Source organism: Prunus dulcis, chromosome 2 (assembly GCF_902201215.1).
Source record: "Prunus dulcis chromosome 2, ALMONDv2, whole genome shotgun sequence".
Taxonomy (NCBI): domain Eukaryota; kingdom Viridiplantae; phylum Streptophyta; class Magnoliopsida; order Rosales; family Rosaceae; genus Prunus; species Prunus dulcis.
Genome location: NC_047651.1, coordinates 21817743 through 21831490, shown reverse-complemented (window position 1 = coordinate 21831490; position 13748 = coordinate 21817743). Strand labels below are relative to the sequence as shown.

Here is a 13748-nt window from a genome sequence, read left to right as displayed (position 1 = left end):
GCTGATATCCTTAGCGCTCATAGCAGGATAAATTTGTGACAAAGTAGAATTCGTTTAAGTCTAAAGGTTGGTAAGGCTTCATTGTCTTCAAACTTTAAAGAAGCGCCCCAATCTAACGTGTATAATTTTATGGCCTGCTGTACAAAGCAACAAAACTTGTGAGCTTGACCATTCTTGGTTAACGCAGACAGGAGATAGGAACAAAACCTTAGCAGCCAATCTTTTTCCGACTTGTGGGAATTTAAAACAGATATGCAGATGCAGCAATTGATTTATTGTCCTTATCAGGTAGATTTGGTGAAGAAAATAGTATTTTTCCACTCGACTTTTATACGCTGATGATAATAGCATGACTGTTTTGAAGCGATCTGTCACAAACTTTCGACGCAAAATATCTGTGGGATGCGGAAAATGGACGATTTTAGAAAAAGGCAACTTAATCAAGCTTTGATTATTACACATGGTTCGTTTGATTGCGTTCCGTTACGAACCCGAACTCCATATTGTTTAGTGGAGACAAGTTTTCGTGGAAGAAAACGAACACTTTCCGTGAATTTGTTTTGGTAAAGTATAATACGCTTTCGATGTGTGTTCTTTTTTGGTTGGTGAAAACGTGGAAAATGTTTCTGTGGGTAAAGAAAGCACTTTCCCTTGTGTAGATGTCCGAATTTAGTCAAATAAATCTCTCCTAATTTTTAAAATTTTGAGTATCTACAAGATAAAAAGATGGGTTAAAAAAAAGGAATATTCATACAGGGTTGGTTTGAACTTTGATTCAATATGAGACCAAATACAGATTTGAAATATTTATACAAATATAGGAAAGGTATTAGTTTTTGTCAGAAGGCTGTAATGAGGGGCTTATAAGTTCATAGTGAGGGGGCCAATCCCCCCATCATCAATGCAAAAAAATCATTGGACATAAATATTTTAAATTGATATTTTAGGATAAACAACTTACAGTGACCAACGATATCTAACTTAGTGAAAAAGAGCATTGACTTGCAGATTAGAGGTTTTAGGTTTGAATTCTCACAACATCATAGTAGTGTGTGTGTGTGTGTGTGAAATCTCTCTCTTCTATGGCTTTAGACCATTGCTTATACTATATAGAAAAAAATATACGTCAAACATTTATTATATGATTTTTGGGACATCCAAGCCCTAATTATTGGAAGTTAAATGCTGCAATGGATCCAAATCTTATTATTTATATGATTTGATGCTTGTGTTATTCTATGATAGTAGAAATTTAGGGATCTTGTTTGTAACTTTTGTTTCGTCATAACAAACAAATAATTTGAAATGCAGGTTATTCGGCTAGAATATGCTAAAATGATTAAGATGAAGTAATTTAATAGGAGTTTTTAAAAGTAGAAATTCATATATTGACACGTAATGAATTAAATATGGACATACAATTTTAGAAGAAAAAGAAACTTATATGCTTTGAATTAGAACAAAATTATTCCAATTAAAAATATTAACCCCTTGATTGATCAAATGTGGATTGTTAATTAATTATTACGGGGTGCTACATGATTGACCTAATCATTTTAGCGGTTGCGCTGGCCAGCAAAACCAGCAAAACCGAGAACGTCTCTGAATCGGACCAGACCAACGCATGACATGGATCTTTCACCGTGAATTTCTTTTGTCGTTCTCGACATATCTTTGTCGTGTTTTCCAATACACATGTTCGCCTCTGCGCGCGTCATACGGCCGTTCCTTAACATGCCCTCCCCAACCCTACAACCCATCACCACCAACATTAAACTGACACGTAGCGTTTTCCTCATCCAAGTTTACCATATTACCCTTACCCACCAGCCCACGACTTCGTCTCATTGGCGGCAAGCGAACTGAAAGTGGCTGAGGTTGACTATTTGACTTTGCCTCGGACTCTACTGCACTGTGGTGGTACCAGTATAAATATCTTCAACCAAGAAGCGACGTCTGCATCTCCAAACACTCTTATCACATAGAAAAAGGAAAACAGACACCGCGCGCTTCCGAGTCGCCTCGTTCTCAGAAGTGAGTTTGACTCGCCCGGACCTGTCTGTTGTCATTTCAGCCATGGACGAAGTGGATCGTTCTCGAGCTTTTCTCAAAGACGTTAAGCGCATCGTTCTCAAGGTTTATATATATATATATATATATATATATATAATCATTCTCTATCTCCTTCATTTCTCAAATTATTTTTGTCATTTTTCGAAAAAATTGTTAATTTCCATTTATAATTAAGTTATAGAGCTCAAAATGAGCTCATATTTAGCAAAGCTGAAGTCTTTTTGCTAGCGTCTTTTGTGATTTTAGACATTAAATTTTTGTTGATGTTGTGCTTTGATTGCTGAAGGTTGGGACTGCGGTTGTGACTCGAAACGATGGAAGAATTGCGCTGGGTAGATTAGGCGCGCTGTGTGAGCAGGTATGGCGGTATAGTTTTATATGTATGCAGCAAAAATAGACTTGTTTGAGTTTTTCATTTTATTGATTTTTCATATAATTGAGCATGTGTTGGGTCTGAAAATGTTAATTGGCATGAAATGCAGCTCAAGGAGTTGAACTCTCTAGGATATGAGGTTATATTGGTGTCATCAGGAGCGGTGGGCCTCGGTCGTCAGAGGCTTAGATACAGGAAATTAGTGAACAGCAGGTTAGTATTGTGTCCCCGATTATGGACATTGCTGCCATTTTTGGAGATATTTTTTTGACAGAGTTGAATTTATGAAATTTAAGAAAATTTTCCGAAGATGCTATTGTGTCAAAAGAAAAACTCGGGTTATAGATTGATGATTATTGATTTTGCAGTTTTGCTGATCTGCAAAAACCGCAAGTGGAACTTGATGGGAAGGCATGTGCAGCTGTTGGACAAAACTGTCTGATGGCTCTCTATGATACGTTGTTTAGTCAGGTGAACGCAGTGGTCTTCTGTTAAATCTGTTCTCAAGCCCTGATTTGGACTTGATTGTTTAATTATTTGACTTCTTATGAGCACAGCTGGATCAAAAGATATATGTGATTTCAAGTTATTGCCCTATTCAGTTTTCTTAAACTTGTTTGTTCTCTCTTGCAGTTGGATGTCTCATCAGCTCAGCTTCTTGTAACAGATAGTGATTTTAGGGATAGAGATTTTAGAAAGCAACTTAGTGACACCGTGAAATCATTGTTATCTCTTAAGGTTATTCCTATATTTAATGAAAACGATGCAGTCAGCACCAGGCGAGCTCCATATGAGGTATAAATTATAATACTCTTCTCTGGCTTCCGTGTTTGTCACTTCATTGTGGGAATGATAAACACAAGCGTCCTATTATTTATCTCTAGTTGAAATGGGGAAACAGGAGGTGTGGCATTATTAGCTATTTATTTTTGGATCAATAAGGCCATATCAGAATTTAAACTATTGACAAGACTATGAAAGTCGTAGACTTCTCTTTTATGCATATGGACAAAAGAGAATGGGAGAATAAAAAATTTATTACCAAGGAGGAAAAAATATATATTGGGACTACTTAGGAACGCAATATGTTTCCTACACTTTCTTGTGCTTATTTTCCTTTTCTAAACAGTAAGGAACTTAAAATGTTTTTATACATTATGCAGTCCCCTGATTCCACAATACATGTGACCACCTTTGCAGGATTCTTCTGGAATATTTTGGGATAATGACAGTTTGGCAGCTCTACTGGCTTTGGAGCTAAAAGCTGATCTTCTTGTTCTTTTGAGTGATGTGGACGGTTTATACAGTGGGCCTCCAAGTGACCCACGTTCGAAGATTATCCATACATACATAAAGGAGAAGCATCAAAGTGAAATTACTTTTGGAGACAAATCTAGAGTGGGAAGAGGGGGCATGACTGCTAAAGTAAAAGCTGCTGTCAATGCAGCTTACGCTGGCATCCCTGTTGTTATCACCAGGTGTGTTTCAATACTTGGTTGTGTCATTGGGAGTGATAAACTATCCTATTATGTTTAGAAAAATCCATACTAAGTTTAAAAGAAAATTCAGTATCCAATTTGTATACAATAATGGGGCGAGATGGTTTATAAAAAAAATATAATGGTAGTATTAGCTTCTGGTTAGTGAAAATTAATTGTGCGGGGGCAAGGAAAGTGTGGTCTGTTTTCTTCTTAGAAGTTAGTGTCCCAAATATTCCAAATTTATAAATAACATTGTATTAGATTTGCAGTTTCTTGATTTATAGTCTTCGTTGCATTCTGAGTCCAACATTCTGCCCCTAATTGTGTACTAATCTCTTTGCTTGCTCCATTTTCAAGTGGGTATGCTCCTGGAAACCTCAGTAAAGTACTTGAAGGACAACGTGTTGGTACCCTCTTCCATCAAGATGCACATTTATGGTCTCCAGTTAAAGAAGTTGATGCAAGAGGGATGGCAGTTGCGGCCAGGGAAAGTTCAAGAAGGCTTCAGGTACGTTTGTTTGCATCATGTACAAAGTTTAATTTTGGCTGCGACTAAAACTACTTCTGCAGTTGTAGGCACTCTCTGTCCCCATAACTTTTTAGCAGCATAAGTAACTTGGTAACACTTTCTGCAGGCCATGACTTCTGAAGAAAGGAAAAGAGTTCTTCTGGATGTAGCTGATGCCCTTGAAGCAAATGTAAGGTTGATCAATGTTGAAAATGAAGCTGATGTTTCTGCTGCACAAGAAGCGGGATATGAAAAATCCTTGATATCTCGGCTGGCTCTAAAGCCTGGGAAGGCAAGGGATCCAAATTTGGCTATGTTAGATAAATGTTTAGTTACATTCATTTTCTATTATTATTACTGCTTACTATCCTTTGGTTTCTGTTTGATTATGTTTTGTACAATGTTCTCACTGGACCCTGTGCCTTTTTCTCAAAACTGGTGTCCACCTTCAAACTTTTTTTCTGAATTCTGCTTGTTATACTTGGCAGATTAAAAGTCTGGCAAACTCTATCCGTGTGCTTGCAAACATGGAAGATCCAATTGGTCGTGTTTTGAAAAGAACTCAGGTAAGGGGAGGGGTTATAAGGATTACTACTTCTGGCTTTTGATATTTCGACACAACAATGTTCAAGGCTCAAGAGTGTGGACAAATATTTTTTTAAATAAGGAGAAAATGAATTCAAAGTATTAGCTCCACTTTGATAACTGAGATAAGTTATCTATTGTCAAATGGAGCACCATAATTATATATTTTTTTTCGCTGATAATTAATCCATGATGATTCTGCTGACCGCACTTGCTTCCAGCTTGCAGAAGGTCTCGTCTTAGAGAAAACATCAAGCCCATTGGGTGTTCTCCTGATTGTATTTGAGTCTCGTCCTGAAGCGCTAGTACAGGTAAACAGTGAGACTTTGGAATATCAAACTGCATGTGAGATCCAACTCTGTATATCTGTCTGCAACCTAACATCTGGGAAATCAGATCTCACTTAAGAACCTTATTTAAGGACTCTAGGAGAGATTCTTTTTCGCTCATATTGAGTCTCTGAGAATAGTTTTATACTGTGAGGATGATTTTCATTTTTTTCCTCGTTATGAACCTATGTTTTTCTTTATGATTTGAATAGATAGCTTCATTAGCGATCCGAAGTGGGAATGGGCTTCTCTTAAAGGGTGGAAAAGAGGCTAAGAGATCAAATGCAATTTTACACAAGGTTTGTTTTCTTTAAATCAGAATATGCAGAAAAATAATATTTTAATTTTCTTTTTAATTTTCCAATGAAATGCATCAAATTTTATTTAAACTATTTTTAACGAAAAATATGTAGATTATAACTGGAGCCATCCCAGATAGTGTTGGTGGAAAACTAATTGGACTTGTCACTTCAAGAGAGGAGATTCCAGATCTTCTTAAGGTGAGTAGAGCAGAGAACGATAACTGATTCCTTGGTCTACTTTCAGATTATAATTGATACTAAACTCAAAAATATTTTCCAGCATGATGATGTGATTGATCTTGTGATCCCAAGGGGCAGCAATAAACTGGTTTCTCAAGTCAAGAATTTAACCAAGATTCCAGTTCTTGGGCATGCTGGTTAGATAAATAAAATTTGTTCTTGTATATAATTTGCAGTCTGTGCGCCATTTTTCCTATAGTATTGTTGTTTTTGAGAAGAAGATTAATGTTACTGTTGTGGTAAAAATAAAAAAAATGCATTGTTTGCTATGCAGATGGCATATGCCATGTGTATATTGATAAGTCTGCTAATATGGATATGGCAAAGCGAATTGCTGTGGATGCAAAAGTAGATTATCCAGCAGCCTGTAACGCGATGGTAATTTATCTGTTATGTACAATTTCTGGATAATAATATATTTTGATGCATCCTAAAAGTTTTCCAGTTTAAATTTTGAAATTACATTCTAATTGTGTGTTCATTATTCTCAGGAAACACTTCTTGTCCATAAGGATTTAAAGGATACAACTGAGTTCAATGATCTTGTGGTTGACCTTCGCGCTGAAGGTACAATTTTCATGCAGACAACCGTTTCCTTGTAAACTATGAGCTCTCATTTAGTTACTCTTGGATGACAACAAAAAAAAATTTCAATCCTAGTTTGTCATTTAGGTCTAGTAATCCAAAATCACGCAGTAGTTCCAATTTTTTTGGGTTACATTAGGTAGTTCCAATTCAGTTCCTTTTGAACAGTTGGATTTTGTTCTACCGAGTTCTAACATTCATTGACTAAATAACCATTTTATGGAAAGCACTTGGTGATTGAGGATGAGAGTAACTAAATTTTCCAATCACCACAGGCATGCAACAGAACAATAATATGTTTGTTTCTCTTCCATTATTTAAAACTTGGAAAACTTTTAAGGAGACCCCAAGAAAAATTCTTACAGTGAAACATGCCATCAGAAGGATCTAAAGAAATTCAACCCATGATATATCATTTTCAGGTGTTATTTTATATGGTGGACCAAGGGCAAGCTCCTTGCTCAATATTCCACAAGCGCATTCATTCCATCATGAGTACAGTTCAATGGCTTGCACTGTTGAGTTTGTTGATGATGTGCATGCAGCCATTGATCATATACATGAACATGGAAGGTACGTTAGAGTTTCATATCACATGAAATGCATTTCAATGACTTGTATAAAGCTGTGTCATTTATTTTTTCCTTTCCTCTGTTTTGCAGTGCACATACTGATTGTGTTATCGCAGAAGACCTAGAAGTTGTAGATGCCTTTTTAGGTCAAGTTGACAGGTAAGAATGCTTCATTCCCGTCTTGTTTCCAGAAGATCTGAGCAAGCAATCTTATTTAGTGCTATCTACTAGTTTAATTCTCCACATCAATCAGAATATTTCCATAAGAGGAGACAATTACATAGAGTTAGGCCGACCAAAATGGGGACTTTAAAGCCTTTTCGGCATGAAGTGGTTGCTCATAAGAATTAAACCAAGCTCTTGCAGTTTAGCAACCAAGTTTCTTCGTTGCACAGAAAAATGTCCCAGAAGTTTTCCTTGTTTAACAGTAAATGTCTGATTGTTCTATGCGTATGCAGTGCTGCCGTTTTTCACAATGCAAGCCCAAGATTTTGTGATGGCGCTCGATTTGGACTTGGCGCAGAGGTATACTACCATCTAGGAATGATTTTATTAAGATTAGTGATATGCTGATATGTAAAGTCTTTAGTCTTGTATTTAATTCTCTTCTTTTACCCAACAGGTTGGGATAAGCACGAGTCGAATTCATGCTCGGGGCCCTGTAGGAGTAGAAGGATTGTTAACAACAAGATGGTATGAAACCTCAATTTTTGTTAGTCTTGTTGAAATTGAGAAAACCTCAATTCATCTTCATTTTATATTGAGCTTTCCTATTGTTATATCGCAACTTTATTGGACGTGCAGGATTCTCAGAGGAAATGGACAAGTTGTGGACGGTGATAAGGGGGTTATTTACACCCACAAGGACCTCCCAATTGAGCCCTAAATTTGCCAACAATCATGACCACCCATCTCTACCCATTCCCAGGTGCCAGGTGGTCATTGGGAAGAGAGAGAGAGAGAGAGAGGAGAGAGAATAAAATATGTTGTATTGGCTATTGGCCTGATGCTTTATGTTATCTTAGGTATGATTTGTAGATTATTACTCGCTTAAGTTTTTAGCAAATTGATAACCGATCTGAGTGAAACCATTTCTTTACCCAACTCAATTCTGATCTCCTCGCTTACGCTATTCCTCAAGTTTTAAGAATAGCAAACATAAATAAGAATTGCACGAGTGTATGATGACCTTTTTGGAGTGTCAAAAGGTAGTTTTTGAAAATATGAAGGCATATGTGGAAAAAATTTCAATATGAACCTACACAATATCTGTAACACAACTAACTCATTATCAGCCGAAAGTGGAATGACGAAACTTTGAGCTCAGCTAAAAGTTATTGACACGATTCTAGTAACTAACGGCCTCATGTAAGGTAAGTTTTCCACTTTGATGAGCTTTTCAACTCTTAAGTCTTCTTTTCTTGCCAATATGAACGATGTAGAAAGTTAGCAATAGAAAACTCAGAAGTTTGGAAAATGCTACCACAAAGAAATGGTATAATAATAAAGGACACAAGAAATTGCCTAAATGGTTATTTTCATATTAAAAGCAACTGTTGTTGCATAATAGCCTTCCAACAAACTCACATCCCTCGAGGTTTCAATGAACTACATTATCCTCTACTTTTAATCATATAATTTGAACTTAAAGCAATAGGAGTTCACAAAATGCAAGCTAAACCATGTTCCCGAATCTCTTCTACCAAATAATATCTCAGGTAAAAGTTTAAGCTGCAACGAACTGCTTAAGTTTCTGCAACCAATTCGCATATTCTCTAGTGTCTTTGTTGATCATGTACTCATGCAAGAAATTGGTTGTGCTGGGCTTGATTCCTCTAATCTCCAAATACTTGTGGAATGCCTTCTGAAGGTTCTCATCCAAATCACTGCAATGGGGCAGACATTAGTGTGTCGATTAGAGAAGACTATATAAACATTAATCTTGAATTAATGCTAAACAACTACAAGTAATCAAGGCTTACTGGAAGTCAGGCCCCTCATAGGCAATCTGATCCTCAGAATTCTCTGGATTTTTCACTGCCAAGCTGTCAATTTCAATCTCATCAGCAAAAGCAGTGCAGCTAAACTCAAGAGAAGGTCCATCACTCTTGGAGACAGTTACGAGCAACGGGAGGCTGGACTTATTAGCACTTCCATCCTCATCATCACCATCCTGGTCACCGTCATTTTCTTCATCACCAGTAACTAGATCAGGCATGTGAACTTCAACTACTATGTTTTCACCCTGATATGTTCTTTTCAGTGTCACTATTTGGGCTCCGGGAGTATCTTCAATTTGAAAAGGGAAGCCACTTGGAATCTCTTCAGCCTACAAAACGAGAACTCAGATAGTGATAATTATGGCGATATTTTAACATTAATGAATCACATAATTCAAATAGTTGGAAGCATCATGAAACGGGAAATTTACAAGTACCAAATCATACGCGCAATCATTCAAAATCATACGCACCCACACACAGAAACATATATTACACTAACAACCTAAATTCATATAGTTCTTTTACAAGTAGTAACCTTTCCCAAAAATCTAGCTAAAGAAGCAACTCAAAACCAAGTTAATGAACAGAGAGCCACAAACCCATGATCAGCATCAGTAATCTGGGATCTATTGCAAAAGAATTTGTAAAATTGACCAAATATGAAAATTTTAATTCTAACTCAAAGGCTCATACAATCTCTGCATGTTGGAGTTTATTAACCATTTCCAAACACAATTATTCAAGTTAAATGGGGAGGGTTTTTCATTTTCTACGGAACCAAATACAAGGTAACTTTAAGATCATGTTCTAGCCCATTTCCCTAAATTTTCTCAAAAATCAAACAGTCCAAAAAAGTAAGAGACAACAAGAAAATGTCACCTTGTCAAGATCATCGGTCTCCTCAGCGCACTTTATCTCTGCATCGATAACCTTGAGAAGAGACTGGTCCGAACTGTGGCTGGAATAATAGCGAGGGGTCGGAACAAAAGGGGTCAGAGTGGACTTGTAGGAGTGATTGACGTGGTTTATGGCGTTGACGAGAGCACCATGGTAAGATCGATTGCCCCGAGCCAGTCGGCTGGCCAATGGAGCCAAAGAGGAGGCCGATCTGCGAAGAATTGAAGTGAAAGCCATTTTCTTTGGAGTTGCTGCAGAAAACAGAGTGAAGGGTTTAGGGTTTTAGAGACGAGCAAGCGCGAGTTTGGTGGGCTTCTAAGTTGTATTGAGGGTTTTAGGGTTGAAAGGGCGTTGAAGTCAGTAACTTTATACTGAAAGTTGGTTCTCTACGCCACATATACGTGGGATTTTTGTTTTTGTTTTTAGCCCAAGTTGTTATAAAGAAAAAACCTTGTAGAACTTTGCTGACCTATTGGGCTGGTCTCAAATATTGTTCCTTTTGTTTTTCCTGTTGAGGCCCAAATGAAAAAGAAAAACAACAAAACTATTTTATATTAATTCCATGAGATATATAAAGAACCAGTCTGAGACTTCATCAGAGAAGAGAGCATTCTCATGTCAAAGATCTTTGTCTTCTTAAACTCTATCTGAACTGTAACTGTTAGGATCCCACATTTTAAGCCCCTTCCTCTGAAAAAGTTGACTTCTTTAGCTTTTATGTTATCTGTTGCATTAATGGTGGAATATTATGAAAGCTAGGGCTCATCTGTAGGACCCAGAAACTCAGAAAGGGTCCTTTGAGCTAGAGAGAGTTATAGAGAGGGAAGGGATGAAGGAGGTCTTTGGGAGTCCAGGGAAGGTGAGTGGGCTGGCACTGAGAATTGGGCAGTGCTCTTTTGCTGCTGCTTCTATTGGAGTGATGGTCTCTGCCCATGGCTTCTTCAACTCCACTGCATTTTGGTATATTATTTGCCCTTCTTATCAGCTCTTTTTTATTGTGCATTTTCACAAAAAATTTCCATGGATTTTTTTTTTCTGGGTTTCATCTCTCGTCCTTTTTTAGAGGTCTTGGGGGGAAGGTTTATTTATTCTGTGCTTACTTAACCTCATGGGGATCTTTCCCGTGGGTATGTTAAAATGCTTAAGGTTTTCCTCAGGGATTTCAGATGAATGAATTTGTAGCAAATTTCACTTAAATACAATTCTCCAATACTAGAAAGAATGGATTTATGAAAGAAAAAAAAATATTTGTGGGCGGATTCCCTTATTCTGTTTCACCAACTACATAGAAAATAAGGCGGGGGAACAAGAGAATGAAAATAGAACAAAGTTATATAATTTTTCCATATCAGGTTAGGTAGATGAGTGGGTTGTTTGGTGAGTCTAGGAATATTGGCCATAACTGGACACCTTTAAGATTAAACAGCATCTGTAATACACCCCTCTAGCAGTTAGCAGGATTGTTTATGTTTATAAGTCTCTCGGTATCTTTTGAAATGTGTGTTTAATGGTTGCAACTTCCAACTTGCAACCAAGGTTCGGTTTTAAATTGGTAAAGGCAGATTTCATGTTATAGCCCTGAGCGTTGATTTTTCCCTTAACATTCACTTACTAATATATGCTTGAAATGGTAGTTCTGGAGTTCTTCTGTGGTTGATCTTGACCTTCATTTAATTCGTCAGTACCCATCTGTTGATCTCTGAGCTTAAATCTGTACATTTTAAAGAAAAGATAAGGTTCCTGGCAATCTCCTATTAAACTTATGCCTTTCACTGTCCACACAGGAATCTAAATTCAGTACACCGATCGGCCTTCTTTAGTTCCCAGAACCCAAACGTAATAAGACATCTTTACATGATGCCAATGGTGAATTCAAGTTAGAATTATGTTGCAGTATCCCTGCAAAGTCATCCAAATAATCTCTTCCTGGTGGAGGATAGGCTCTTTATTGTCATCCCCAACAAGTCATTACTATTGTTTTCTGGTTAGGGAATGAGTTTCTTGTTATTTCCCTAGGAAAATTGGTTTCAGGTCTCCCACTTCCAGAGGGGTTTAACAAGTTTCTTGATAAATTGTGACCACGGGAACTCTCTTGTAGTTTTCATGTCATAATGTATGTTTACTTGATTATCCCACTTGATTTTCAGTTCATAAAGCCTTTCCTTGTTCAGTTTCTATATGTGTTTTGATAAGTAATATTTTCCCAACTTCATTTCTTGATGTATTTGTCTGCATAGAACTTGGAGAGTATTAACTGGAAACCTAACTACTAAGGTGCAGAAAGTCACACGCCTTTGCATATGTATTCCACTACTATGTGCATTGGTGCAGGCTTGTTTTAGGACTTATAATCTGCTAATTAATTGGCCGCTGCTCCTATAATGCATAAGATTGTTCTTTTTGCCCTAGTTTTTCAGTAAATGGTCCAACAAGTCTACCTCCTTCTGGGTTGGATAGTTGTATAATTCTTACCTGCATTTGTTGGATCCAGCTATTTAATTGCATCAATGGGGCTTCAAGTTCTTTGGAGTTTGGGACTTGCTTGCCTTGATTTGCATGCTTTGAGGTCAAAGAGAAGCTTGCAGAATCCTGTTTTAGTAAGCCTATTTGTTGTTGGGGATTGGGTAAGTTTCTGGACTTATTCAGCCATTTTTTGTTGCATTTTTGTTTTTGGAAATAATGAAGCTTCTCTGACGATCCTTTGCTACTCTTAACACTACTACAGTACGTAATGTTTGCTAAAATGATCTGGAAGAAGCATCAATGTCACTGTGAGGATGTTTTGATATGAAAATTGACACAGCATAATTTTGATTCTTAATACTCGGGGTCTGATGCATGAATGCCAAATTTTCCATTCAGCCAATATGGAGCCATTTTTAAGGTTCTATTGTGCTTTAATTCTGCCTTGTTTTATCTAGAAGTTGCAAACAGACTAAACAAAAGCAAAACACCTGGTCCCTTATGTATGCATGCACCAATCGAACAGTTTAATGATAGTTCTCCAATTGTTGTAGATAAAATTATGTTCTAGAGGCAGAAGTGGAGTTTAATTCTTGTAACTATCGCGCTACTAGACAGATTGTTTACTTCGAATTTTGATTCTTCTGAGGGCTGGGGGTAAAAACACCAAGCAACTTCTTAATGTGTATTCTTCTGCAGGTGACAGCTATTCTGTCGTTGGCCGCTGCATGCTCATCAGCTGGAGTGACAGTTCTGTATTCGAGAGATTTGAATTACTGCGGGCCACCGGCACAACTTCCATGCAGCAGGTTCCAAATTGCTGTTGCTTTCGCTTTTATCTCATGGTTCCTCCTTGCTGTTTCGTCCATTGTCATGTTTTGGTTGCTAGGTGCAGTATGAGTGACAACTTACACCATCACAGCAAACTACATTATTCTTCAATTTTCCCCTGTAAATATTATGTTACACTTCAAAACAAATCAGTTTTGTTGAGAACACCTCACAACTATTTTTCCTGTTGTCTTCTGGGTCCATAGATCTCTAATCAAAGTGGGTTGGTATGAAGATTGTAATCATTTACCCTCCATTATTGGCTCTCTTCTTCACTTTATTTTATTTTGTGCTTGAAATTGTCAGAGTAAAGGTGTCATTTCACATGGTAGACCACACATACTTTTCCTTTTTCTTTGTTTTAAAATTCCGAATTTGTCCTTGTTCTTTTCACCAAGTAATTCCATTTTCCTCTTTAATGATACATAATCAATTCAAAGGGCTTGATTGATTAGGATGGCTGGACTGCTCACGCCACATATAAAATGTAAGATAATAATGAGAAC

The 13748-nt window shown here is 37.2% G+C and overlaps 3 protein-coding genes across 4 annotated transcripts; 2 read left to right on the top strand and 1 right to left on the bottom strand.

The window, feature by feature from the left end:
• The first annotated feature begins 1944 nt into the window (after window positions 1–1944).
• On the top strand, window positions 1945–8233 carry LOC117617203 (delta-1-pyrroline-5-carboxylate synthase). Of its 2 annotated transcripts, XM_034346487.1 has the most exons (20): window positions 1946–2136; window positions 2360–2431; window positions 2556–2659; window positions 2815–2917; window positions 3080–3241; window positions 3647–3924; window positions 4285–4435; window positions 4563–4727; window positions 4924–5001; window positions 5242–5331; window positions 5562–5648; window positions 5763–5849; window positions 5932–6028; window positions 6166–6269; window positions 6383–6458; window positions 6899–7049; window positions 7139–7207; window positions 7507–7573; window positions 7671–7741; window positions 7853–8233. In XM_034346487.1, exons 1-20 carry the CDS (start codon window positions 2077–2079, stop codon window positions 7932–7934), a joined length of 2154 nt encoding a protein of 717 aa, XP_034202378.1. In that variant the 5' UTR covers window positions 1946–2076; the 3' UTR covers window positions 7935–8233. The 2 variants fall into 2 exon arrangements, 1 of the variants encoding a protein (XP_034202378.1); XR_004584306.1 differs by lacking the exons at window positions 6899–7049; window positions 7853–8233 and having other exon boundaries at window positions 1945–2136; window positions 7671–7720.
• Window positions 8234–8546: 313 nt separating this feature from the next.
• On the bottom strand, window positions 8547–10350 carry LOC117617204 (uncharacterized protein At2g39795, mitochondrial-like). Its single transcript, XM_034346488.1, has 3 exons — window positions 9931–10350; window positions 9031–9377; window positions 8547–8934 (listed from the first exon to the last, which is right to left on the bottom strand). Exons 1-3 carry the CDS (start codon window positions 10183–10185, stop codon window positions 8775–8777), a joined length of 762 nt encoding a protein of 253 aa, XP_034202379.1. The 5' UTR covers window positions 10186–10350; the 3' UTR covers window positions 8547–8774.
• A 180-nt stretch (window positions 10351–10530) lies between these two features.
• On the top strand, window positions 10531–13522 carry LOC117620378 (CASP-like protein 5B2). The gene is made up of 3 exons (XM_034350562.1): window positions 10531–10908; window positions 12440–12572; window positions 13111–13522. The coding sequence occupies exons 1-3, from the start codon at window positions 10778–10780 to the stop codon at window positions 13309–13311; spliced, it is 465 nt and encodes a 154-aa protein (XP_034206453.1). The 5' UTR covers window positions 10531–10777; the 3' UTR covers window positions 13312–13522.
• The last annotated feature ends 226 nt before the right edge of the window (window positions 13523–13748 follow it).